The following is a 26,542-nucleotide window of genomic DNA, read 5'->3' as shown; positions in this document are numbered from 1 at the left end:
AAATTTCGAAAACTTTCGTACAACGCACGCAACGTATTCGTAAAAATGTCCTCTCATAAATATTCCAACATTTTCACGAGCTACTGCTGTCGCAGTATAGCTACCTATATTATGCTATAATACAGCGATTCTGCTGATCCCAGTAATGAATGGTTCCGCTCGAGAAGCCTCGAGCCGGAAGGTTATCGTTTATTGAAAGTTTCGTTGGCAATAGCGGAAGATGGGTCGCTTCTGTGTTACGTGCCGGCACCAACGACGTTTCATACAGTTTGATAGAATTACGAATACGTTCTCCTTAAAGCGCATTCGCGTAGAATCTAGCCGACAGAAACCACAGTGAGTTGGCGACGCGTTCGATAAATGGCCCCTCGCCAACATTCCGACTGTTCCTTTTTCCGTCGGTGCTCTTTCACGACGCTATCTACGAGTCTATCCAGCACCTTAAGTATATACAACTTCATCGAGGCAGGTTCGCACGAGGCGAGTTCGCACGAGCCGACATTGATATTAAAAGGGCGGTTTCGCGGTAAGTGGCTACGGCGAAGCGTAACGGCTCGTCGATTAAGTTCTTCCTCGTATCTGCCCGCTTTACACGACGCTTTATGCTGATAGAGTTGCGTGAAAAAGGCGATTAAGGGGACCCGAATCACCGTGCGAATTTACGAGATCGTCACACGAGAACAGGGTAATATAGCGATAACAATTTTCTGTAATTTCTACCGATTAGTAATTAGCAAGTAGAGAGATTCGTTACTTTATCTGGCTCTTTGTCGCAAGATAATCGACACGGGATCTAGGCGTTATTTTCTCCCCTGTTTTAGATTTCACTGAACATCGTGAGCGAAGATCGCGGCAGAAAAACACCGCAAGTACATTTTCGTTCGTCTTTTTTATTTCAATGGCACTTTACCATTGTGTACGAAGGAATTTTAACACAACTTCGCTGAAAATGAAAATAACCTATTAGCTTCAAGGATGTATCTCTTCTAAGAATGGCTGATAAGCGGATAAAGTTTCATGAAAGTCAGAGGTATAATCGCGAAGGCGAGCGATATTTTGAAAATTTTTAAGAGGATGACAAACTCACATCTGCCTGTAAAAATAGAAAGACAATTTTGGTAATATGAAATGTACGATAACGCATGAACTTTTTCAATTGTCCCAAATTTATGGAACGTGTGAACAATTTTCTGACTGATCGTAGCTACTCTCGTAAGAATTCATATATTCGATCGCATCAAAGTATTCCTCGGAACATTAATTCACCAGAAGGTGTATTCACTGTAACCTATAGTCTTAGCCGGTGTAAAGACAATCTCCTTGCGCCCGGTTGATATATACTGAAATCGCTCCATTAAATATTTATACACGGGCGAGGAACAGGGCGAGAAGAGATGCAAATTACAGCATACGAATGCATTGCCTCCGTACACTTGGCCCCATCGAAACGAGAAAGAACACAAGTGGCATTGCTCGGCAAACCGTGTCGAAATCAATTCATCCGTCCCATTTAGATCGCGATTCTTATTAAAACCACTTAATTTCGTGCCGATCTTCGAAGCGTTTACAAGTCTAAGTGACGCATATACTACATAATAGGCTGGCCGAATAATTTTCATATGAGACGCGTCTCGAAACGGATGACTACGGTCCCAGAAATCTTTCTCCAATGTCAAATCTATCGACAAAAGGAGGAGAAGGAACGTTCTCTCGAGAATGATCCAAGACCCAAGAGATCGAGAGTTTTGTGGATCCGCATCCGAGGGTCGAATTCGATCCTCGCATCTCGCGTGTCCAGACACGCTTCGCTGTCTCTCCTCTCTCGCATCTCTAGATCTCCTCCTCCCTCTCGCACCGATCATCCTCTCTCTCTTTTTTTCGCCTGTTGCCTCTTCTTCTTGCCCGCGCACACTGACTCACTTACTCGGTGAAAACAAAAGGAGCAACTAGTGTGGGCAGAAAACGAGAGAGAAAAAGAGAAAGAAAGGGTTTGGAGGAAGGCGAGCGATAGCAGAAACGAAAGGATGGAAGGACCGGAGGAAAAAAGAAAGAAAGGTCCCTTCTCCTTCCCCTATGTTTCTGTCCTCCTCTCTTCCGCGGTTCCAAAGGAATCGTTCGTCAGCGGTGCGTTCAAGGAAGGGACGAAGACGCCGAATATCCGTAGATAGCGGGATAGAGGGTGGAACGGAGAAGGAGAGAACGAGGGAAAAAGAAGAAGGAAAGAGAAGCGCAACAAAAGTAGCCGTGATGCCGTGCAAAGCGAGCAAACCAAACGGACAGCCGCGGAGGAAAAAGATGAAAAGAGCGGCCCTTCGCGGCAACGCGGAACGAAGAGGGGAGGAAGAAGAAGAAGAAGAAGAAGACGACGACGAAGAAGAAGAAGAAGAAGAAGAAGAGACCGGCTAAACGAACGAGGGGACCTCAGGGATGTAAGGTGGAAACTTTCGTGCCTCGTACGATTAGATGGATCGCTTGATCGAAACTACGAGAACATCCTGTAATTGTTACCAAATTTCGAATATCAACAGATCTAATAAATATTGAAGTTATAAGATTTGTGTGTAGATAGGATATCTATAAGATTGAGGGATAATTTATGTGTGAAAAAATTGTTCATGCTGACAGAGAAAAAAAATAGGAAGATCGTCGAATTAACTTTATCTGTAAAATTCTATGTATATTTGTTTTTGCACCTGATGCGAACGAGCGTCAAGCTGGCCAGAAAAAGGCAAGGGTTACGCAACGCGGTAAACCATTTGTATTCTTAGATAGAAAAATAGATAAACCGCGTGCCTCGTTTTGTATCTACAACCAGTCGCACAACCGCAATACCTCGAGCGCCTTCCTAGTAACACGTTCAATCAGCTGGCCGATGTTGTTCAAGGCTGACCTTTCTCCCGAGGAAAACTCAGTTACTCCGACCAATTAACCCACTCTTAAGTCGTAAACCTAACCCACGATGGTGGCCGAAGGCGGACACGAGATCGCTGAAAAATTCAATTCACCGGACGCTGCTGATAGAGCAGAACAAGAGAACGCAACGAAGCGAAAAAGCGCAAGTATCTCGATCGGTGAAGCGAAGTTCGAAGCGCGAGGAGTCGATGAACCGAAACAAACGAAAACGCGTCTCTTCGCGGCCGATACTCGGTCGCTACGTCCCTGGGCCATGGTAGAGGAGATAAAGGAGGTGAAAGTGGAAAGAAGAGAGGAAGAAAAAAGGCAGAGCTGGCAAAAGGGGCAAAACCGCGCGCACTCTCGGCCTCTCTTCTTTCCTCCTCCGCTTCGTTCTCCTCCTTCTTCATCCTCCTCTCTACCATATAGAGTGTGTGTAGTAAGGTACAGTACGGCAAGATATAGTGCCACGGCGTGCGCATTCGACTTTTCAGCGTATAGCCGCACGTGTGTCGAGAAGCATAACGTGCACCGGTTCTTCCTGTGTGCGGCTATGTACCTGCGTGTGTACCACTTTGGCATCATCCTGTTCGGTTCAGCCACGGCCAGGTACACACTGGCGAGCCAGCCCGATAATCGCCCGATGTCAAGGTCCTTCTCTTCGTTCCCCGGTAGCCGAAACTTCTTCTTCGACCAACACAAAAACGATTCCCGTATTCGTCGATCCGCGCCAATTACAAACGCGCGACCTATGTTCGTTTCGTCGAACGTTCGTGTTAATCGAACATCGCTCGCCACTACCCGCGGTTACTCTTTTACTCTGTACGCGGCGTTACTCTTTCTAACCGGCACGATCTGCGGCTTAATTGCTTCGCTAATTATATTATCAGCGTCCAGCTACCACTAAACGACTGACAAATTTCCATTGGAAACGAATACGATCGAATATATCGACGGATTAACACGAAAAACGAAGACGAAAGAGACAAAATCAGAAAGAAATAAGAAACGAACTTTCGCGAAGCAAAATCAATTTCTTACGCTATTCGCGATATTAATACGAAGCACGTCGATCGCCAGCATCATTCGCCTATCAAAACTGGTTGATTTAAATTGCCTAATTGTAAGTTCCTCCAGTTCGTCGTCCCGTTCATCTGGGTGGAGTCGATGGCGGTTGTATTCCCCGCGGTAGCCGGTGCGCGTAATAGCATTCGGAAGGAAGACAGGAGCAAAACGAACGGTGAAACGAGAAAAAGGAGAATACCGAGGATACAAGAAAGAGAGAGAGAAAGAGAAAGAAGCGGATCAAGGGGGAAGAAAAAAAGAGATCAAAGAGGTGTATCGAAGAGGACGAGAGGCTTACAAGAGGTATACATCAGAACAGATTAAAATCGTCGAATCTTCCTCCATTTATGGCCTCGCCCATTGGAACTGCAACCACCTTTACAACTACGTTGGTCGCCATACGATTTCCTTCCAACTTTCTTTTTTTTTTTTTTCTTAACACCAACAAAAGTACATTCTGCTCTCGAAGTGTAATTCGTCTAATTTCAAATTACAAGTTTTAACAATTTTTGGATTTTATACGCAAACGAATATACGTTTTGAACGAAAGTTCGAAAATCGAAAACTTAAACTATAGTCTTTTAAATTACAGACCAATAATTGTTGGGGTTCGTACGAGAACGAATATGCATACGTATCAAGGTTGGAGGATCGAGGGCTTAAATTCAATCGGCAACTTTCTGTCAAAGAATTTGCATTGTAACGTGTTGCATCTCTTATCGATCCTCGGTCTCGTTGCATTTAGATGTTCGCATTCGCTCGCGGTATATCGAGATTCTGGCCCATGGTCATCGCCATTCTTTGTTTGGCGCCATACACACCAACTTGCACGACTCTCTAACGATCGCGATTTCGACCGTTAAGTAAGTTCGCATTGTTCGATCGGCTTTACCGAAGGACGATGGCGCTTAGCTTCTTCCAGTTCCGAATTCGACGGGAAAATTTCGTGAACTGTAAATTGGCTCGCGAAATCACTGAACCACGGCCTGCTCGTTTCGATGTACCGAGCCCCGAAAGAATTCTTTAGCCATCGTAAAACCTTCGGAGACACTTTAATAGCGCGGCCGTGTATGCGAGGGGGGATCCTTGGCGTCTCACATTTGTGATTTACACGTCGTAAAGGCTACGAGCAAGATGCGGTTTGTTCGTGCGTATACGCTGTGTCCCTTCGCGACCAGATTTAGCGCGACTGATTGTGTGCTTACACTACACACCCGTATCTCGTCGATGCTGTTCGACCTGTTTGCGTTCTACGTAGCGTGCAAGGGCGCGATGACGTCATTGGTGCATGCCCTTGTGGAAAGGTCATCGGGATCGAGAGAAATTGTTGGAGAAGTGCACGAACTCTTCTCTTCTTTTATCATTTGGATTATTGAATTTTATTAATTCGATGAAATTCTTTCTTCTTTCCGTCTTGTATTATTATTTTGCGAAAAAAGAAGGTTAATGAGATTTTTTTTTAATTTGAATAGGAAATGAAATCACTCGCTTTATCCACGGGATAGAGCCGTTTCGGGACATTGGCAATGATCGCAAAGAAATCCTTGATTCAAAGGCGAACTTGCGCCTATTTTTATGGAAGGTTCGAACGGGTTTTTATCACGGACTAGTAATCTCGCCGACAGCTGACAGGCAGTTAAGATTCATTAATGCTGTTGGCAGCGATTCAACATCCGAGAAAAAAATAAATTTCTCGTGCGACAAGAGAATTATACGGCGACTCAAAAAGAACAGATGTCTCGTCGGCGGAACCAGAGATGCTTCGGACTGCTAGGAACGATTGTACGAAATAAATAATAGCATGTTTTTAATAAGAGAGGGAGAGAGAGAGAGAGAGGCGAAATGAAAAATATATGCAACGGGCAAGAGAAGTAAATAAAAAAATGAAATCTCGTAAAGAAGGTGACAGATGAAACAGTAGTTGTGGAATAAGGACGGAACAAATTGAAACGAAGCAGACGAATTGAGGAGCGGGCGATACATAAAAATATGGCGTTACAGAAGTCCAAGCCCGGAGAATTTGCTCCGATATTTTAATGGCGCGGCACCCGGTGCCTCCTTTTTCTCCCTGTCCTTATTTCGTTCCGTGATATTTTCTTCCACTCTTTCCGTTTTTCTCTGTCGAATCCTCTTCGTCTCGGCTGCTTTTTCTTGGCTTTATCAAGACGCAATTTCGAGCGAAAACACGGCACGAATTTCAGGTTTTTAACGGGCCAATGGAAAATCGATTCGACTCGCACGCCATCGCTGCCAATTCATTCCGCGCCGTATTACGACTGTTCGTATTCCGCAGTTGTAGCAGAACGGTAGAAAACGGTATCCCCGTCGATTACGCGGTTTTTTGCCGCAATCCATTCCACAGAGTACGGTTCGATTGTATTCATGCTACATTTGCCAGAAACCACGCGTTCCGCGCGTTTAACTGTAATCCCTCTTTCTACAAGCAAAACGCGTGGACGAAAGAAGAAACCTACGATGCATCGTGTAGGTACGCATGTACGTAAATGTACAAGTATGTATATACACGGGAAGATACACAAATAACAAGATATCGACGTCGTGACGCGCAGGTTGAGTCAGGCTATTGCACTGATTACGATTATGTGAAAAATGTAATCGGATTCCCCTTAGCAACAACAGTGTCGCCGAAGGTAAAGCTAGAAGTCGTTGCCTGGCGCACAGAGGGTGTTGAATGATATCACAAGGACGATAACCATCTCTAGTCGTGGCACGATGCAATTTGAACTTTATCTCGATTCTATTGTTATCGTTCCATTCAATATCTCGATTAAATACTTCTCGTACTTTCTTCTCGCTCGCTCGATTTTCTCATTCGTTCTCTGTGTTTTTTGTTTCACACGTATTTTATATCTCACGCTTCGACATTCTTCTAAATTTGTCCCGTTCGGTAAAAAAAGCTTGGCCGTGCATGCCGCCACATTAGTCGAGTGGTTAATGATCGGTGTTATTAGACCGGTACCATCTTGTCTCTTGATCCTACTAAAGGAAACGGCATGGCCTCGGAGTGAGGTGACTGGTCGTACAGGAAGATCTACGATTAAACTCTTTGCGACAGGCGAACGCGTGTTTTTGCAGTGATCAAACGCGACAAGGAATAACAGACCTACAAGCCAGTTGTAAATTTTAGCATTATAAATAAAGAACACAAGACAACAGAGCAATCTCCGTGGACAATTATTCACGACCAACTATGTTCCCTGTAATATTGAATTTTTGTTCAATCCATCGTTTTCCCGTATCTTTGCACGAGATAAAAGAACACCTTCAGACTTTGACCGTAAATGCATTCTCTAAATTTGTTTTTCTAACAATGAATACCACTAGAGATAACGGGGATATTGCAAACGGGTCTTTATCACCGTAATCGTTCGATGCAATCGTCTTTATCTCTGGATTCGATATTCAATGTTGCTTTGTTTCCTACGATAAATGTTTCCGGTATTAAAGTGACCTTGCTTAGAGTAGAAGCGTCCCGTGCGACAAGGGGACGAGGGTGAGCTGCAGATCGTGACTAAAAATGGCGATGCAGGTCGAGCTTTTAGCCGAAGGCAGATCGAGATCGAAACGCGCAGGATGATCAGCTTCCCTCTTTTTCACGGTCATCCAGATAAATCTGACCTTAATGCGACCAAATCTAACATTACGCGCATAGATTACTCTTTCAATGGAACGATACGCTATCGTTCCAGTGTATCGTTAGAAAAATTGATGCGGCTCTTCCTGCGATTGTTCTGCGGATGCTAGTAATAACAAATGTTAATCTACCGGTACTTTTGATACGAACGACAAATACCATATATACGAATTTGAAGGGTAAGGGAGAAAAACGAGGAATATCCATTTTTCGTGATATTCCAAATTTTAACACATTCTGTTTATGCGAATTGCCACTGCGAAATTATCAAATCAAGATTATAATGTTCAAAATGTCTCTGTTAGATAACATTAAAGATTTGGTGCACTGGTTAAAAACATGGAATATCCACTTTGTACTGAAACAAAACACGGATAAGTAGCGTACAAATTTCGTTGTATGAACAATACGGTTGAATTCATCGAATGTTGTTCCTTTCCGAATGGACTGAGATATTAAAACTTGATTTTCTCAATAAAGCTGTTTTGCGACACTGCTTGCTTTACCGCTTATTCCTCGTTCACATTCCATATGTGCTCCACGTACGCATGTTTTTTTTACCATTTTTTAGTCATTTATGCAGAATAACGTGATAGACACGTGGCACGTGACTAAAGCTAAATCACGCATCTATGAGTCAGATTCGTGCACGAGTCGCGCAATTCTTTTGCTTATCGATATCGGTTTGCTGTTGTTCGTGCTGTGTATATTGCGGAAATTTAAAGAAATATAAATGCGTAGCATACACGCGATATGTAAAATATCAAAAGTAAAATACTCGCTATAATATTTAGTAGGTGAGCTAATATTACGTAAGTAGACTTATTTTAGTTTTATTCATAAATACCTATATGAAATCGCATAAATATCCGAAGTTTACTAATACTAAGAACACGAGATCCAGGGTACATTTTTTGACATTAATTTAAGTACGATAAAGGTCGTGATGATCATGATTGTTGGTGATAATGGAGAGAACAGAGAAGAGGCTGCCGGAGGCTGATATACGCGTACGTTTAATGCACACTGTAAACTCGACAGCATCTACATGCGCCACAGGTGCACCGAGGTCCGATACGTTATTAACTTTACCATGAGAAACATTTTTCACTTTACGCTGAAATAACAAGAGCAGAGATGAACTTGCTATATACGTGTATCCGTTCCATGCGAAGGTCAGAACGGTTTTTGTAAACAGGTTTGCCTGTTTCACAGCTTAACGAGCGGTGCAAAAATACAATGCAATCTCTTCTCGAAATTATGGACGTTTTGTAGAACATTATAAGCGACCAGAATCTGATACCAAATTCATATACCTTCAAAGACCTATCTATGACGTAAATCTTTATATTATGGCGAAGTTTTACTCTCGAATCGTGTAAAAAAACACAACAACGAGACCTTCGACTGATTTTTCTGGATATTTTAATTATCTACGGCATGGATATAATGTCATTCTGTAAGAAACTTACTACGAACCGTCCCATTTCCTTGATTACGCGTAACTATTACCGCTTACGTTAACTACGAGTCTCGTAATGAGTAATCAACGTAATAGCTATAAACAAATACTTCACAAATAAGGAGCTCATAACAAAACCACCTCCTTCGAGTTTTTTCACTTTCTAAGTAATAATGCATTCTAGCCAAAAGAATTTAACGTACATAGCTAGCTTAGATTCAAATCGATTACTAATCGAGGAATGTGGCCATCGCACGGAAGAATTATTATATTTCCATTGTCGTATGCGGACAATTCAAGGGTCAGTTCCATAATTTCTTGTTCGAATGCCAACCTCTTGTACGCCAATCGCCGCTTCTTGAATCCCTTGAATCACTTCGCGAATTGCTACGTGCTTTTCAAAGTTAGCTTTCCACATCGCGGACGAGCAATTTCTGCTACAAAAGTCACTGCCTGGCAATTACGGTTTCTTACCCGAGGCCTCGGTACCGCTCTTGGCTCTCCTTTCTTTCCCGTATCTCTGATGATCCCATGTGAACGACGAAGAAGTTTCTACCTCCGGAAGCTCGACCGTGAATCGCGGTTTCTTCCGTTGCTATCCGTAAACATTGCGAAGAAACCACACTATCTCTTGCATATTACGTCGTTACAGTTTCACGATATGCTTCCGTTTTTGCAGTAATTCTTACAAAAACATCTTTTGTATCTTCTTCAAAGTACATATTTCATCGACTACGTATACCGTTCTAGGTAGCAGATGAAATCCCAGAGAATATGATAACATTTGTAGATGTACAAACTTCACTTCCTTAGGTACCCACGATCGCCAAGTCGATGCAGGTCATTTTTCGGCCACTGACCCAGCTCGAAGGGTTGCAGGCAACAAAGTTTTTTCGTGCTGGGTGTTACCGCGTGCCACAGAGTGACTCTACATTCTACAACCCAACAGCCGGATAAAATTTAGTCCGCTGCATAGTTTAAAAGAGCCGTGAAACAGCGGGAACGTGACAAAAATAAACTTTTGTTCAAACTTTACGAATACAATTCTGAAATACAGAAAGTTCCCTTGGAAGGCGAAATAAGGAAAACGACGATATTGTTTGTTGCGCGAAATTTATCAATGTCCGCAAAATGTACTGACCAAAATGGTATCTGACGTGTCGTACCGTATTCCTTGGTTAAAATGTCTTATTTTTCCAAACTGCAGAAAACTGAAGTTTTATTACTCTCTTGGAGACATGTTCCTTTTATCCAATCATTATTTCGCAATAGTCTAAATAATACGAGGAACTTGAAATGTTTCAACGTATCTTGAAAAATGATAAAATTCTAGATAGGATCTCGTGACTAAGGAGGACAGTACGTGTTCAATAAACGCGTTGTCTGGATTAAATTAAGCGACACAAGCAAAGTTAATAAATCAGAAGGTGAAAGAAAAAAGTAGGAAAAAAGTGAACGTTTTAGTAGGTTGAATCGCTGGTGTCGGATAGTTATAGGATCCTGCGGAGGTATGCTTCATTGGAAATTCTTATATCCAAGAATTTCCGTATTGTTGTCTTTCCAATCCGGTTTTGAAACTAAACGGTGTTGCTAAGGATGAGGGGAAAAAGAACAGTTTTAAACCGTTGACGAAAACGAAGTTGGACGGGTTGCATGGAACCCAACATAGTAGAACATAAGGGTATCCATCCTTCGACTTGATTTAAATCGACAAGGTTGTGTGGCGTTGGTCGGCCGAAGAACCCAATGTTTTAAGATACTCTTCTACTCGGTAGAAACTGTCGCGTATCAAAGAAGAGTTCTAAGAATAAGCAAAGTGAAATTGTTTGAACGTAATTTCTGTAACGTGTCCTATGATCTTCTTCCCAACTTGGTTTTACAATTGACGTTTAAAAGAAAACCAAAAAAAAAGGCTCCAACGTCCGGGAGTAAATCGAATTGAACAAGAAAACTGTCCGACTTCGGGCCAAAATTACTTCTTGGAATGCGATCTACAATCCAGTAAGTAACGCTTGAAAAAAATTACAATTGCTCGAGCACAACCACTGCAACCAACCGAGATGCTTGCTTTCTGCATTAATAAAACTCCAAGTAAACGCTTCGGAGAAAGCAAAACCATTCCTTTTCTCAACACCACTTTGCACTTCCTGCGTTCAGAACCGATAATCTTCCTCTTTTTCCATCTTCTTACGGCCGACCAATTTTAGGTAGGCATTGAGAGAGACCTCCAACGCTTTCAACGAATCTGGTATAATATTTTTCTGTTCGAACCGGAATTGTTTGATCAAGAAAGTAATCGAAGAATGTAAAAACTACCGTGATGAATCTATCGATCGCAGAAGCTATAAATTTTAGGTAGATACCAAACGAGATTTTCTACTCTCAATGAATCTAATAATAGTCGTGTTTCCAAGTTTCAATCAGACTCATAAAGAAAATAATTAAAGAATGTAAAAAGTGCCATGATAAATCTATCGACCGAAAAGATAATAAAGGGAGACGAACGAGGAAAAACGATGCATGTATAATTGCTATACCACGCAATATCGTTTAAGTTCTTCTCCCCTTCGACTAACTCCGTAATAGGTGTGAGCACTAAAGGGGTCGACGTCCCTTTCGTAAACAGATCGCTTACGCTCAAGGACGTTAGTATGTATAGTACGCATTGTACGCGCATATGATTACCCTTTGCAGTCAACTGTTCTAATATTCCTATAAACACTATTGCAGATTATCAATTGATTTTAGAGCAACTCGAATGAAACGATGCGATCATCGCAACGAATTATGAATGATAACTTATGAAAAGTAGCAGGTAACGTACTAATTATTTTTTTAATATTCTGTAAAAATTTTATTTCGCGAAACAAGAGAAGAAGGGAAGAGACATTTTACGATGCGCTTCCTCGAGTAACATCCAATTACATCAAATATTGCGGCAAAATAATAATCCATTAAAATCTATATCGATTTTGCACTTTCTACACATTATGAACGGCAAAGATTGTTACGACAAACTCGTCTTGTAAAAAGTGTTAATGACCGATATTGTTCCATTATTCAATAGTCGTCCGAACAGCGAGGCCTTACCTCTCGATGTAACGGTTGTCTGTATCTAAAGAATAAGTTTCATCGCCACGTACCAATTACTCTAGTGTGCGATGATCACGACTGATTAATATCCTGAATTGTTTACACGGTAGCAATAAGTTCTTTTGCCATTTCTACTCGCCGGTTGAACGCCAAACGTCAGTGCGAATACTGCTAGCAATAATTTTGCTTCAGTCAAATAGAACATTCTGGAACAGTCAAATTACATCAGCATCTCCATCGGTCTCTTCGTAGAGATGACAGTGTACGTTACGAACATTTTTCGTACTTCATATTCATCCCGAAACGAAGACGTAGTATCATTAAGGGTGCTTTACACAAGCAACATAATACCAGGTTTGTCAATGGCTACGTAATTTTGGCACAGGGAACCATGATCTCTTAATGAATGTTTGTGTAACCGGTTCCCTGGTCAGTTTCGTACATAAAACCCACGTGAATATGCTGCACCAACGGTGCAGCATATTTTTAAATTATCCGTTCAAATACTAAGTATGTTTATTGTATTTGCTCCCCGAAAGAACTGCTACTCTCTTAAAAGCCTTTACGATGGAAGAAACTACGCTCACATAAATCTGATTTGTAACCTTCCTTCGCTTCGTATTCGCTGACATTCTCGTGTACATTCTAAACTATATTATATATATTTGAAGCTTATAGAAACAAAGTAAGAGTATCCCGCGTAAAGTTGCAAAGTATCGCACGTGGAACTTAACTAGCCGGAATCTATATATCGATTCGTAAACTGGCAGCAAATTTCTTCGATAGTGTTGTTCCCTCGTGAAAACAAAGTTCTCAACAATGTTACTTCTCTCTATCTACCCTGGACAGGATGATCGTAAACTACCGAGAAACGGGATGAACAGGAGCCAGAAATCGATTCGCGATTTTTCATCTTCGTTACCTGATACCACCTTTTCCTGCGGCAAGTGGAGCACGTATACGCTTATTCGCCGGTGCTGCCCTCTACAGTTTCCTTTCATTGGCCCCTTATCTCCGACCGATGGTGAATCACCGCGGCCAACACCGATGCCCAGAGAAAGAGACAGTCGGAAAAAGGAGAGAGGTCCATGGTGATGCTTAGCACGTGTGTGTGGTGGACATGAAATAACCGAGGTAGAACGCGAGAGACAGAGTAGGGAGAAACTGGAGTCGGAGGGGAAGCGTTATGCAGAGAAAGAGAAGGGGAGTAGGAGAAAGAACCATGGGCATGGTGTTGACCGGGCTTTGAACCCTGATCCCACTGGAGTACTACGCCGTAGTACGGCCTCCCTCCAGATTGTTTCGTCCACTCTTCTCGGTTTACCACACTATCAACCCTGCTTCGTCTCCACCCTTTCTTTCATACTCCGCCAACAACAATCTTACCATTTTTCGATACTTTCTGTCCCTGGACAGTTTCGTACTCGACGAAAATCTAACCTAAAGGACATAAAGAAGCTACGAAAAGGTTCTAGGTGACCTTGATGTGCCTTTCGCGGATCACTGAAAATGTTTACAAACAGTATACCAACCAGTCTTAGATGTCTATCGTCGGAATTAACGGTAAACGTGTACGAACGTTTCATTGAGGAAATATACACGATGCGAAGCACGATGCAATTAACCTTCATTCGTGTTAATAATTAGGACGTCTAGAAGGATTGGAAGAGCGATTATAGGGGATAAAAAGTTGGATAAAAAAAAATGGTCTGTTAGGAAGAGACCAAACACAGAAGCAGAAGGCACGAAGCACAGACGCCGCGTGTACCTTACAAAGAGGCACAAGCGAGCTCCTCGTCTTGCGCATCCTCGAAGACTTCGAATCACAGGCAACTACCGCTTTGTCCTTACTTGAAGAGGCGGACGGTAGGGGATGGGATGATGTTCACCGATGGTGGGGCAAGAAAGATGAGCAGGGTAGGAAGGCAGGGAAGGTGGAGGACCGTTGCACTGACCGGGCTTTGAACCCACTATGTGGTAAACAACAGGTACGTTGCACTCGTGGCGCAATTTGTAAGAGGCGAATTCAAAGAAGATTCTTCTTCAGGAAGTAGCCGTCCGAAAATAATGCCAAAGACTACTTCGAGTAACGGCCACCGCTTCTAATACTGCGTTCTATTTTTTTTCTTCTCTGCTAAATCATAGAAATTTTCATTGCTTTCGAAATGAGTAGTAGTGCGAGATCGTGAAAGAGGAATACGGGTCATCACAGGAAGCAAAGTCAACGGTAACGTTCGTTAAGATACGAAGGAACCTCGTTGACGTTGAAGCAATCTACATATAGTTTCATAGAAGAACTTTGATATCGTTTCCTGTTTTTGAACGCGCTTCTAAAATCCTCTAACAAGGAAGTGGACTATCGTTTCTAATCGGAGGCAAATGATATCAGGATGGCGCAGCGTTGTCGGCTTCCGGTTTGTGAGGCAGCTGGAGCTTCACGATCGAATCTAGACGCCTCTTTCGTAAAAAGGCGTAACATTTTTCCGTATTCGTGTAACGATTACGACCATCTTAGTTTATATTAATCTTACAACATATTTTTCTGCAATATAAGTCTCACTTATGTTTATGTTACGTTATATACTTGTTTGGAAATTAACACGAATTTAATTGATACTGCAAAGTCTAGAGGATTAAAAATTTTGAGTTCCAAAATGTCCATATGCATATCTTCAGAGAGTAGTAACAATAAAAATCGATGTAGATCTACATTATATCGGTATAACTTATACGATTTTCTCTTATATCTCAAATAATATCTAAATGCACCACTTTGAATCTTCGGTCAAGAAGAAATCAACGCCAGTTTGGATAATTTTATGTAAATTTATATCAGTATTTGTTGTGAATCGATATCTCTGTCAATAGGCCTAGTTACCGACATTTTCAGTTCCTACTTCGACCACTATCTGTCGCTACTGTCGCAAAATTCCAAAAGAATATTTCTATTTATTACAATATCCTTTAAAATTTAAAACGCATGATGCTCATACCTTTGTTACATTTTCCAAATTATTCAATTGTTACTCGATAAAATTACATTTATGTTCTTATTATAACAATAACAATTAATAAAATATTTATGTATATTATGTGCAAAGATAATTAAAAATATTCAAATTGTCTTTCGTCGAGTGTGTGATAAAGACAAAGTTATCACTATTTGCAGGAACGTTGTCTGCCATTGCGTACATAAATTCTCACGGTAGTGAGTCGATAACAAAATCGAGGTCACTTCCGGCTTTCATCCCCAAGACCTCCTTAAGTACGAAACGTAATTGTGTAAAAATTAAACGATCAATAGTCTTCATGCAGTTAACTATCTTTTTAGTTACATATAAGTATAATGACTGACTACATATTAACAAAAAATAAACATAAGTATTAATATACGTATGTATATCTGAAATACTTTATCACAGTTTTATAATGTGCTACTTTTTTTGCAATTCTTGCATCAAATGATAATGTATGCAACGCAAGCAACGTTATAATATCAAAAAGTAACAGGAACGTTTAAAAAGCGTATAAACGCCAATGTATTCTACTATGTATGTTTTGTAGAAAATATTGTACCAATTAATTATTATTCTAATAACACGTGTTCGTGCTCGTTTTTTTTACAGAAACCCATATTGGAATTTGGGGAATTCTTTAGACAGTAGTGGACGGGTCTACGAACAGGGCACTCTCATTCAAGAATGAACGTCGAAATGTGAGCGTATCGTCTAAAAATACTGTTGGTGGGCCGAGGTGCGCCTAGCAACAGAGATTGCATAGAAGCATAACTATAGTGAACGTGCGTGTTTATACGCCGAGGCACAACGAGGACATGAGTTACGGAAAAAGGAGCCTGACAAATAAAACTTCTTCGTTTCTATAAAACAATTTTTAAAATTTTAACAAATAACCAGTTCGTATCGAATTGAACTTCCTATTCGTTGTATATTTAACAATTATTCCATTATACTTAAAACTATATATGTAGTAGGTTCATGTAGAAAAAGTTTTCGTATCGATGTTTAGTATTTAAATCGAATTGAAAATGTAGAAAATAAATAACATATCATGTTTAACTAGTGTGAAAAAAAACTTGTACAGTATGATGTATAAAAAGATGTGTGATAAAAGACAGGACATATTTTTATGCGTCTTCTCGAGGCACGAGACGAGTGTATATACAGATAAACATTCAAAAGAGCAGATTACAGAAAAATACACGCACTGTATTTTAAAGAATAGTCGTCTTAGTCCAAAATAACCATATAGTTCTTTATATGTATAAAAAAAACAGTAAAAAATAATTTTTAAAAATTTGCCTTTCCACGTTGTTTACAGAAATTGAAGACATACGTCGATTTGAATCTATTATTGAAATTTTCAATGTTTCATTGATTGCTTGTATCTACCCAAGGAAAAAGTGTGATTCACTAAAGAAATTCTTGCATAATCCTCTGACCTCGATTTTGTATTCGCGCGACGATCCAATAACTCAAATTGATATTAAACGCGTTGCTCCGGCCAACGTTCGATGCATTATTTTCATCTGACATATAATGAGAAACGTGATTATGAAATCGCGTTAACAACCATAGATTCGTATGACAATTGAACAATTATGAAAATACATATCGTGTATGCATTTTGTATTTAAAATGAGCCAACTTTGTATCAACATCCTCCGTTCGATGTTAATTTACTTGCAAATTTGACCATACGAGGCGATCGTTGTTTGTATTTCGTGTTCATAACCATCAATTTAAAATTAATATAGCAAATTATTTTTCTTTTTTAATTCGATGTAAATCAACTTTCTTTCGATCAGGATTTATACATTTTGTAGTATTTAAGAACAAATGATTGCGATAATTATGTAAACATTTAATATACTTGTTATTATATATTTTTAATTAATAGATTCTATTCGTCCTTCAAAATGTTTCGCTTTAAAACGAAAAAAAAAAAGAAAATCAAATTGTCACTTACCAAAGCCAAATACATGCAGGTCCAGCAGCACCTGTTTCTTAGTCAGCTTCGACTATTCTGTTGCATACAACTTCCGCCGTTGCACCTGCACCTGTCTCAATTTTTTCACTACGAATAAATTTTCAATGCTCCTGATTCAGCGTAGGGAGATTGTACAGAAGATTCTGATTGTGGATTCAGGAGATTCTAGGAAGCGTATTCTGCTGTAACAAGGAAATGATACATGTGAAAAAGGATGCCAAGGAATCAAACTAATTACTATGAAGGGTATGAAAAGGTGTTTGATTGGTGTGGGTAAGGGAGAGACAAAGCATTATTATATCGAAAACTGAACTTCAATTTTCCTTCTACCACCACGTGTAAGTCAGATAAAGTACAATTTAACCCAACAATTTACAAATGACGTACATGTAACACAGGTTTGGATGCCAGGCGTGTAAAGAAAAGATACCAAGCATTTTTAGATAAATCTTTTTTTAATAAACATAGGCATTCACTTATGAAGGTTAGTTTTTTAGACTCTCTTACGATTATGGTTTATATAATATATTGTCGTTACAGATAGAATTCTTACGCGAATACCAACTGGATATGAGGCACTGGGTATTTCTGCTCACCCTTTTTATTTTGACATTCACCCACACAAACAAACATCGTGCACACGTGCTCAAACATATGCAACCTTTCATACTCTTTCTATTGGGACTTTTACGTCACGTTTGAAACGCACATATACATCTATGCTTATTACAAATAAGAAGTACACGCTAAGTTATGTTTACTGAGATCATACTAATACATCACAGGGTTACATAGGCATAAGATTCTCTTTTACTATTTTTTTTCGTTTCTTTCCCGACGGCAGACTACCTTCTTCCTTATGTCGCGATCCTTTTAGATCTAACGAGATTCTATAGTCGTTTCACGCGTCTTTTTCACGCTAGGTAGGAAAAAAAAAAAAAAAAAGAAAAGAAAAGAAAAGCTAAGATCAAATTTGTCCCTTATGCACAGTCTGCCGTCGAACATCGTTTTGTTTCGATAATTCGTCATAATTTCACCTGCTTATCCGTATGAGTAGTCAACGAATTGGAAGTTTTGTCGAGGAGGAATAAAATTTAAACGTGCTCCGTACAAAACTGTTACTTCAATTTGATTTCTTATCGCGATGCTCTCATAGTACGAGTATCGTAGCCATGAAAGCGCTATTGAAACATCGAATACACAGTAACCGGTATGAAAAACGACCATTAGAATTCCACAACGAATCAGTTCTACCACTCATAGCGCACTTCGCGAGTGAACTACGAAAAAAATAGCTTGTAACCACCAGTCGTATTTTTGAATTATAATCTCAAAGTGGGAAAAGAGTGAACGGAAAAAGTGTGCACCGGGAATAGGAGGATACGATTCAAGGGGCATACTTCACAGGATGGCGTTAACAAAATTATCATAAACAAAAAGAAAAAAAAAAGAACTTGTAATAAACAGCTACCATTATAAAATCAATGTACCATTTAAGATATACAATTACATTTACATTAATATTATGTTTTGTGTAAATCCATTCACGACGAAGAAAGTAACGAAGGAAAGTTTTGGTTTGTTCCAAAATCTGTAAACAGTATGTACGTCAAACACCTCGTACTTTCGTTAACACGGTAAAAAACGATTCGAATACAAGTTGCATCCTTGCATAATTTCAAGAACCGTTTAAAGACCTCCAGAAGCTACGATTTGTATTTGTACTCGTGAAATATTTCCAAATAAACCTACGCATTCTCTTAGGTGTAAGCTGCGCAAAATTTCAGACTACTACTACCATCTCGAAGAAACAAAAAATGGTGTACGATTTCTATATAGGCTACGGAGAACTTTCAACGGCTTTGATCACGCTACACCACCAATACCTAAAATCTGATCGTAAAACATTAAAAATGCGAGTAAATTCTTCGTGATGATTTGTACAAAAAGATGAACGAAGATAGTAAAGATAATAAATTCATTTAAAAAGCCAAACGAAGATTGCGTCTTATATTTATAGAACAGCTATAAATTTGATTGTTATAGTCCATGAAATACGTAAGTAACACAATTTGATCAATGGTTTCTTTCTCATTTATAGAAAATATATTGAAAAAGATTACAATCTTCACGAAGCTTTAGATTTTTAAATATACTCTAACACTTAACGGGATTCATGGTGATGAAGTGAATAGGAAAAATGAGAATGGGGAAGCCAAATGTGATAAGGGTTCCTTCTTCGAAGGTATAAGGTAAGAAAAAAGTCGCGGGGGTGATTTGGCATCGGCTGTACTTTCTTAAAATTGTACAGGAGATCAATGCTTAAACATGGGTAACCAACTACAATCTAAATCATATCTTTCTCCCCGTTAATTGTCCTCCAGATTGGTCTCTTTTCGGCTACAAAAATATGATTGCGTTCCTTTTGTATTCTCAAATGTGTAAAAATCATGATCGAAATTTCGTCTCTTATATTTTTGTACGTTATACGTAAAAAAAAATCTAATGTCGTATGATTTCGCGACCGTTTCAAGGACATAGTCAAAACTGTCGCGAAATTCGTCCGATAGAACCAGCTTCGTTATTATTTATACGTAGATATGTATGTTCAAACATCTGTGGGTCCTCATTGAATGAAACAGTCGATGAAAACTCACAGAGTGTTGATCGAAACAGTCTCCGATTTCCAAAAATTAGCAGATCAGGATCAAGTAGTCTTTCTTGCGTAAATTTTAATAGAAACGCAATTCACTTTTACTTAATACCTATTTTTAACATGTACATATCAAGGTATTTATATATTTTTTGTCTGCTTACACTTACATCAAAATGTACCTATGTGTGCGACGACCTCGTCACTAACTTACTCTCGCTTCATATCAGAATTAAACGAACAATATATTACATTAATTAATTTCATGAAAAATTAACGTACTCACACACACTTTCTCTCTCTTCCTCTCTCTCTCTATCTCGCGCTCTCTCTCTCTCTCTCTCTTTCTATCGTTGTATATATCCTAATCTGTGTAGCCTAATGCAAAAGAACAAAACGACACGAATGAGATATAAAAAAAGAAGAAAAAAGGAAAAAAAGGAGAGATAGCAACAACCATGGAATATCGTCCTTCTTGTATTCGTACTTCTAATTAATGTCGTTGTTGCTACTATTTTGTAAATTTCCGTGGCATGTCTACGAAAGTATACGCAATGAAACAAACGGCACTACTCCATTTCTTTTTCTCCCACCGTTTTCGCCTATATTCATGGCGGATAAATCTACGTGAATGGCACAGCCAACGGACCTCGCGCCTCCTGCCAGAGCTTCTGCCTTTCTCGTTCCTCCTGGCAGTGATGCTTCGTGTTTCCGGTCCCACTCGCGCTCCAAGGAGATGGAAGAAGACAGCGAGGCTGAAGGAGGAAGCTGGAAGGCTTTTAGCTGCGTATCTGACCCGCGTTGCGAGCGATCTTCTCCGGCGGCTCTATCATGCTCTTCGCGCTACCGTTTAGGCTACGTTTACGACTCTTCATGAAGTCTGGAAACACACAACAAACGAAACATGTATACATACGTATACCACATGTATTACACGATTTATTTTCAGTTTCGTTAATATTGTACATCAACGATACCGATAACAGGTGTTCCTGATATGTGATCAATGATGAAAACAATAACAAGTGTACGCACAAACACATACACACACGCGTACTTCTGAATCGATGTGTACAGCTGAGAAAGAAATGAATTAACCAAAAAGCATTTAAATCCGAATGCTTATAATCGCATGCAATATAAAATTTGATCTCGTGCACGATCTAGCTAGACCAATGCACGTACGTCAAATCGCATTCCCGATAACCTTACAAATACAGTACCGACTCACATGCTTATTAATTATATCGGCGACTGATAAGATACGAGCAAATCATCGTAATATTCGTTAAAGTGTTAAAGCATGCCGATACGGCTCAACACAGCGGGACAAAGAGAGATAAAAGCGAGCAAAGAATTTCGAATAAGATACATGCAATTTCATTTCTTCCATGTACGCTTTGTTTGCGAACTTCTCGTGAGTCATGATATAGGAAGCTTGCAGAAAAACACAGTCTGCGCTAGGTTGATACTCGTAATCGTGAGTCATATCACATTGCTTTCAGCACGTACCAAATACAAAACCTCTGCCTGGCCCTTTCTCCAACCAACATTTGGCGAATTTCCACGAGAAAATTCGACACATCTGTTCGATTTCCCTGACTAACCCTCTGCATCTAAATCCAAGCACATTGCCACGCGACACAAATTAAGGACATTTCAGGGACATCTGTGATGCAGTCTACCTACTCCCCTTCCAATCGTTACGTTATGAATCGAGCACATAAAAATTAATAACTTCGAATGTGACACGTTACACGTTATTATTACGAAACATTATTATGCCTTAAATATCCCTGAAACTTCCATATTTTCTTATCCAATATTTCTCTCTCCCTTTTTCTACATACATCTAAAAATCTCAAATTTATTTTACGTACATTATACGTGTTATTGAACGTTGCAAAAGTAGCTTCGTTCGATATCTACGAGCAAAATCGTTGCGTGCAATTTAAATAGCTCGAACTGCACTCCACACATGCGGGTTGCAATCGTCGTGCCGACTAATCCTGATTTTAAATACCGTTCGACCCTCGTAGCGTAGTACCATCCAGAGGGTTGTTTGTCAGAGATGCACGATTGTGAGCACAGCTGATACCCCCATGCGCGTAACACGCAGGAGGTATCGCTCGCAGAACGGAACGCGCGTGCGAACAAAAGCTGATGACGGAGGGGTGTGCGGAAGAGAATGGAACGGGGGTGCGCGTTTCTATCAACCCCATATGGACTGCACAGCTGACCGCGTGCGGCTCATTAATAATGTCCGTTAGGAAAATCATTTTTGCGCCCCCATCGTACTCACGATCCCAGAACGAACTCGCGTACGTTACGAACACACACGCTCCGTCTCTGCCGTATATTTGAAAAACAGACAGGGAGTTTGCTCATCGCAAAAAGGATCCTATCGGGAGATCAAAACGCGTCCGGTGTATCGATCCTGTTAATCGAATGGCGTGCGTATCGTACGATATTATCGTCAACTAATAACGGTCACGCGCAGCACGCGACCATATTCAGTCTAGTCTCCGAATCAGTACGATGCAGGTAAATCCAATTACACGCAACTCAGTGCTGCAATTACTATTTGTCTGTCTCGAGTATATGAGATTATACTTTGGACTTTGAAAAAAAAAAAAAAAGAAAAAAGAGAGGAAAAAAGAAGAGTCGTCACGAGCAAAATATGGACACAATTTCACGAAGATTCTAGCGATTTCACTATGTCTCGAGATAATGTTTTTGGGGATAATACCATCGGATGGGCAATTCCAAGATTCGCGAAAGGAACTCTCGGGGTATAAACAAAAGTGCGTGCGATGCTGCGGCGCAAAATGTGTTTACACGCGCGTAGATGCATGCGTGCGGGACATATGACGAGTCACGTCCAGAAATAGTCGCGTCGCGTGGGTGGTGTGCACGCCTGAATAATAAATAGGCGAAAAAAGGGGAACTAGACCGTGAGGTACGGGTCCAAACAAGATGGCCGTATGCAACATACAAACGCAACGCGGAAAATCATGTGCGACGGGAGATGTCGAACCAGACGGCGCAGCGTCCATTTAATTTTTTTTTTCCCCAATGAAGAAAACAGACGATGTCTCGAGTAACCAGATGGCATCACTTCTGTCTCGTTGTCTAGACGATCGGTAGAGAAATTACGAATAATATTTATCGTTATGTCATCCTTGTTTACGTGCGCGTACGACGAATTATCAAGCGATAACTATCCGGGAAAAAAAATGTGGTGAATTTTATTCCGTAGATCTTATCAATAACTATGAAAGTCCAATTCTTTTATCTATCTTTCAATCCGTAGGTATAATTTCACTGTTCACTAGTTAAATAAGCAATCACGTTGAACTTTATCATCGACACGACTATAAACTGACACGATGCAGTATCTTTTGCAACGATCGGAGAAAATCATTAGGAACAATTTCTTTCTAAGAAAAAAGCGCGTACTCGTTCGATCAGTGACTGGATATAATTCATTTCCTAGATCAAGTGTTCTCGTAATTACGTAAATTACGATGACCTTTCGGCCGACGAATTAGATTGACCTAGGATAAGCTACTTCCCGCATAAATAATGCCAGCAAATTAACTTCGATAACATGCGTCGATTAAATAGAATAATTCAGGAAACCTCATGTCCCCGAGTATGTAATTACGTAACTTCTCGCGAACAGATTGGCGCGTGGTAAAACGGTGCGGAGAACACTGTTTTTTAACGAGTGCAACGATAATCTTAAAAGTATTTTACTTTTTGTTCGCTCGTGTTGAGTATGTAATTTATGACACAAAAATTTAGAGAAGCAAAAAGAACAAAAAAGAATGAAGTAAAAAGTGAACAATTAGTATTTTGCACGACAATGCAACGTTTAATTTATCTTAGACTTCTAGCCTATGTATGCAAATAATTAAGAGTTATCGATATCATTGCAAGTAACTATTCGACTCCAAAACATGCTATTCATTCACTGAAGAAAGAGTTAATCTCTCCCAATAGGGTTGCATTAAAAAATAAGCGAAAGAGTTCTTATAATACAGAACATAGTAACCGGCATGACGCTCTATCTCTAATGGTATCGTAAGAGTGGTAAGCGCACAGCGCACGTGCTTGTGCACGTTGCCATCCTACTCCACATCGTACACAATACAAGTGATGAGATTAAAAAAATGTATGTTATCACTTACCGGTTATGGAGGACTGTTTTCTCGTTGTGGAGGTTGATAAAACAGGGGTAGTGGGTTCAGCGATGTATATTTTCTTGTCCGAATCGAAGTCGAACAAATCGTTGGTGGTTATTTCGCCGATCTGTGGTACTCTTGGCTCCTGTGGTGGCGTCCTCTCCGATTTCGATAAAATCGGAGTTACCGGAGACGAAGAATCTTTACGGAGGAATCTTGTGGTAGGCGAGGAATCTCGTAGTTTCCGAGGCGTACTAGGTGCGTGTTTCCTTAAGTAGGGCATACCTCGTAGGGCATAGGGTTCAGGCACGACATCCTGTGGTGTAACTAGCTCCCACTCGTACCTCGAATTAGCTTTTGGTATCTCCAAGTGAAAGTCAAAGCCCCATCTTTCGGCATCGAGTATGGATTGAGCGCGAAGCTCCCTTTCCGCCAATGCACGAGCTGCGGCGTGATCCACGGGTCCGAATAAATCCCTTCGAACACGGGCAAGGGCTGCTCTGTTCGGCACCGTTCGTCCTCCACCCAAATTCCTGCTCATTTCCGTCATCATCACCGGATTCAACACTCGAGCGCTCATATTTCGTTAGTCTTTCACGCCGGCAACGTTGCCGTTCTCCCTCGCAGTTACCAATAACCAAGCGTTTTCACGAATAAACAGCTTCCGTTTCTCTTCACGCAGTCACTACTTTTCTCACTCCCCGTCTCCTTCCGTCCTTCTCTCTTTCAGCGTCACTGTTTTCGATTCGCAATTCGCCACTACTGAATCTACACAACACGATCGATTTTAATAGACGCGCGGCGCTGCTTTAGAAGCCGACCTTTTTTGCATTGATTTTTACGCGTTACATACATACGTCCCATTTACGGAGATGATTCTTCTTCCAGGAATTGTTCACAGTACGTTGAAATACTCGCGGCTCACGAAGATGTGGCAACGTTGTCGTGGCGCGACACACCGAATTTCGAATAATGGCCGTGCTCAGCGTCGCCTGGCGACTACTGTGATCGTTGAGTGGCTCGTGGGTGCACCCAACACTTTCTGACGTTGATTTTTTCACGGGGCACATCCGCGAATTCGAAGTTAGATTTAAAAACTGAGTGTATCATCGACAAGGCGAAGGGTGTACGACGAAACTAGAAAGTTTGGCAACACGGTAAACACAGTATTGCGTATCACGATGAAAGAGCGAGAGGCAAGACAGGAAAACAGTAACAACTATCTCATATTTCATCAGAGATGGGTATACAACTCCACAGTCGGAACAACCGAAATAGATGTCAGCAATCGAACACGTTTCCAAGTTTTTTTTCTTCTCTTCTCACAGATCTGTCGCTATAGCCCGCGGGAAGAACAAACCGGCAACGTTGCTCGCACTTGCGCGTGAGCATCGAAGAGACGGCGAACGTGTTTCGACGTATTCCCGCGAAGGTTATTACCACGTTACTGTTGAAATTAAAAACTGGTCGTGCATGGGCCGTCTGAGTTCACAATTATCACGTCTGTGTAATGTGAAGCACATAAATATATTACACAATATTTCTCGCTCGGCAAAAGAATATTTAGCGTAAAACGTTATTGCACACGGCCCGAAAGCACCAATATGCTGTTCGCTGACGCGGTGGGGAGCCACTGAATCGACTCTGATACTGCATAAACTCTAAATGAAAACAGTACCGCGCTTCCCGCCAAATACACGACTGTCAAGGCACGCGCGTGGTTCCAAGTTCGGCGGAAGGTCGTATACGATTGCGCAGTTATGTTGACGCTGACGAGGTACGTGCGTGTTCTGTAATGCACGGAGTTACGCGAAGACACGTTCCACACGTGTAAAGCGCTCTCTAGCGACTGAAGCATGCGCCTCTCAATGCAAGTAACCAAGCCTCTAAATACATCGGCTGTTTTCGGCTACCTTCGGTTCATTCGGTGTCACCCCTTTTTCCTCTCCGCGCGTCAGGGAGAAACGAAATAACCGCCATTTGCAGAATATAGTTCCTTCAACCTGAGCGCACAATTTCAAGCCTTTGAAAATACGTACGAGAAGGCTGTACAGTTATCGGCCCCTTCCACGGCAACATAAACGAGTAGAATGCTGATTGTAACCATCGGATGCGTCCCAGTATGCCAACCTCCATGGTAAATACCACCCAACTTTACTTTTCTGCATTCAGGGGGACTGTACTGCCGAGAAGGTTGGGATAAGTAATAGGTCACTGTTGTCTCCTTTACCACTCCCATTTTCACCACGCGCGACTGCGTTCAATGCACGATCGAATCTGTGTTTGATTCAAAGTAAAATACGATAACTTAAAAATTTGGAATTATAAAAAGCAATCTTTGAATTTCGGGTATAATGACTTCTTGCAAAGAATAGTTGCCTCGTTTAATCAACTGTAAGATAAAATTTTTTGATATATGTTTGATAAATTTATGATATACGTGTGTATGAGAAATGTACAAGTGATTGGAAGAAAAAAATGAAGCGCATTGTATGTTGACAAAGAAACGAAAAATAAACAAGTCCAGC

At 40.7% G+C, this 26,542-nt stretch overlaps 1 protein-coding gene and 1 long non-coding RNA gene across 2 annotated transcripts; one reads left to right on the top strand and one right to left on the bottom strand.

The window, feature by feature from the left end:
• The first annotated feature begins 10,525 nt into the window (after positions 1–10,525).
• Positions 10,526–18,134, top strand: LOC126869082 (uncharacterized). Its single transcript, XR_007690820.1, has 2 exons — positions 10,526–14,155; positions 15,794–18,134. It is a non-coding gene; the product is annotated as an uncharacterized LOC126869082 (long non-coding RNA).
• Positions 18,135–18,613: 479 nt separating this feature from the next.
• On the bottom strand, positions 18,614–26,542 carry LOC126869072 (cyclin-dependent kinase inhibitor 1). The gene is made up of 2 exons (XM_050625244.1): positions 24,021–26,542; positions 18,614–20,707 (listed from the first exon to the last, which is right to left on the bottom strand). The coding sequence occupies exons 1-2, from the start codon at positions 24,592–24,594 to the stop codon at positions 20,607–20,609; spliced, it is 675 nt and encodes a 224-aa protein (XP_050481201.1). The 5' UTR covers positions 24,595–26,542; the 3' UTR covers positions 18,614–20,606.

Source organism: Bombus huntii, chromosome 8 (assembly GCF_024542735.1).
Source record: "Bombus huntii isolate Logan2020A chromosome 8, iyBomHunt1.1, whole genome shotgun sequence".
NCBI classification, from domain to species: domain Eukaryota; kingdom Metazoa; phylum Arthropoda; class Insecta; order Hymenoptera; family Apidae; genus Bombus; species Bombus huntii.
This window is presented reverse-complemented; position numbering and strand designations above follow the sequence as displayed.

What these genes read in the sequence shown, in the direction of transcription:
- LOC126869072 (XM_050625244.1), bottom strand. Translation starts at nt 24,594, where the DNA reads ATGAGCGCTCGAGTGTTGAATCCGGTGATGATGACGGAAATGAGCAGG. An exon ending in AAAACAGTCCTCCATAACCG is followed by an intron (nt 20,708 to 24,020) that starts GTAAGTGATAAC and finishes GTGTGTTTCCAG; the next exon opens with ACTTCATGAAGAGTCGTAAA.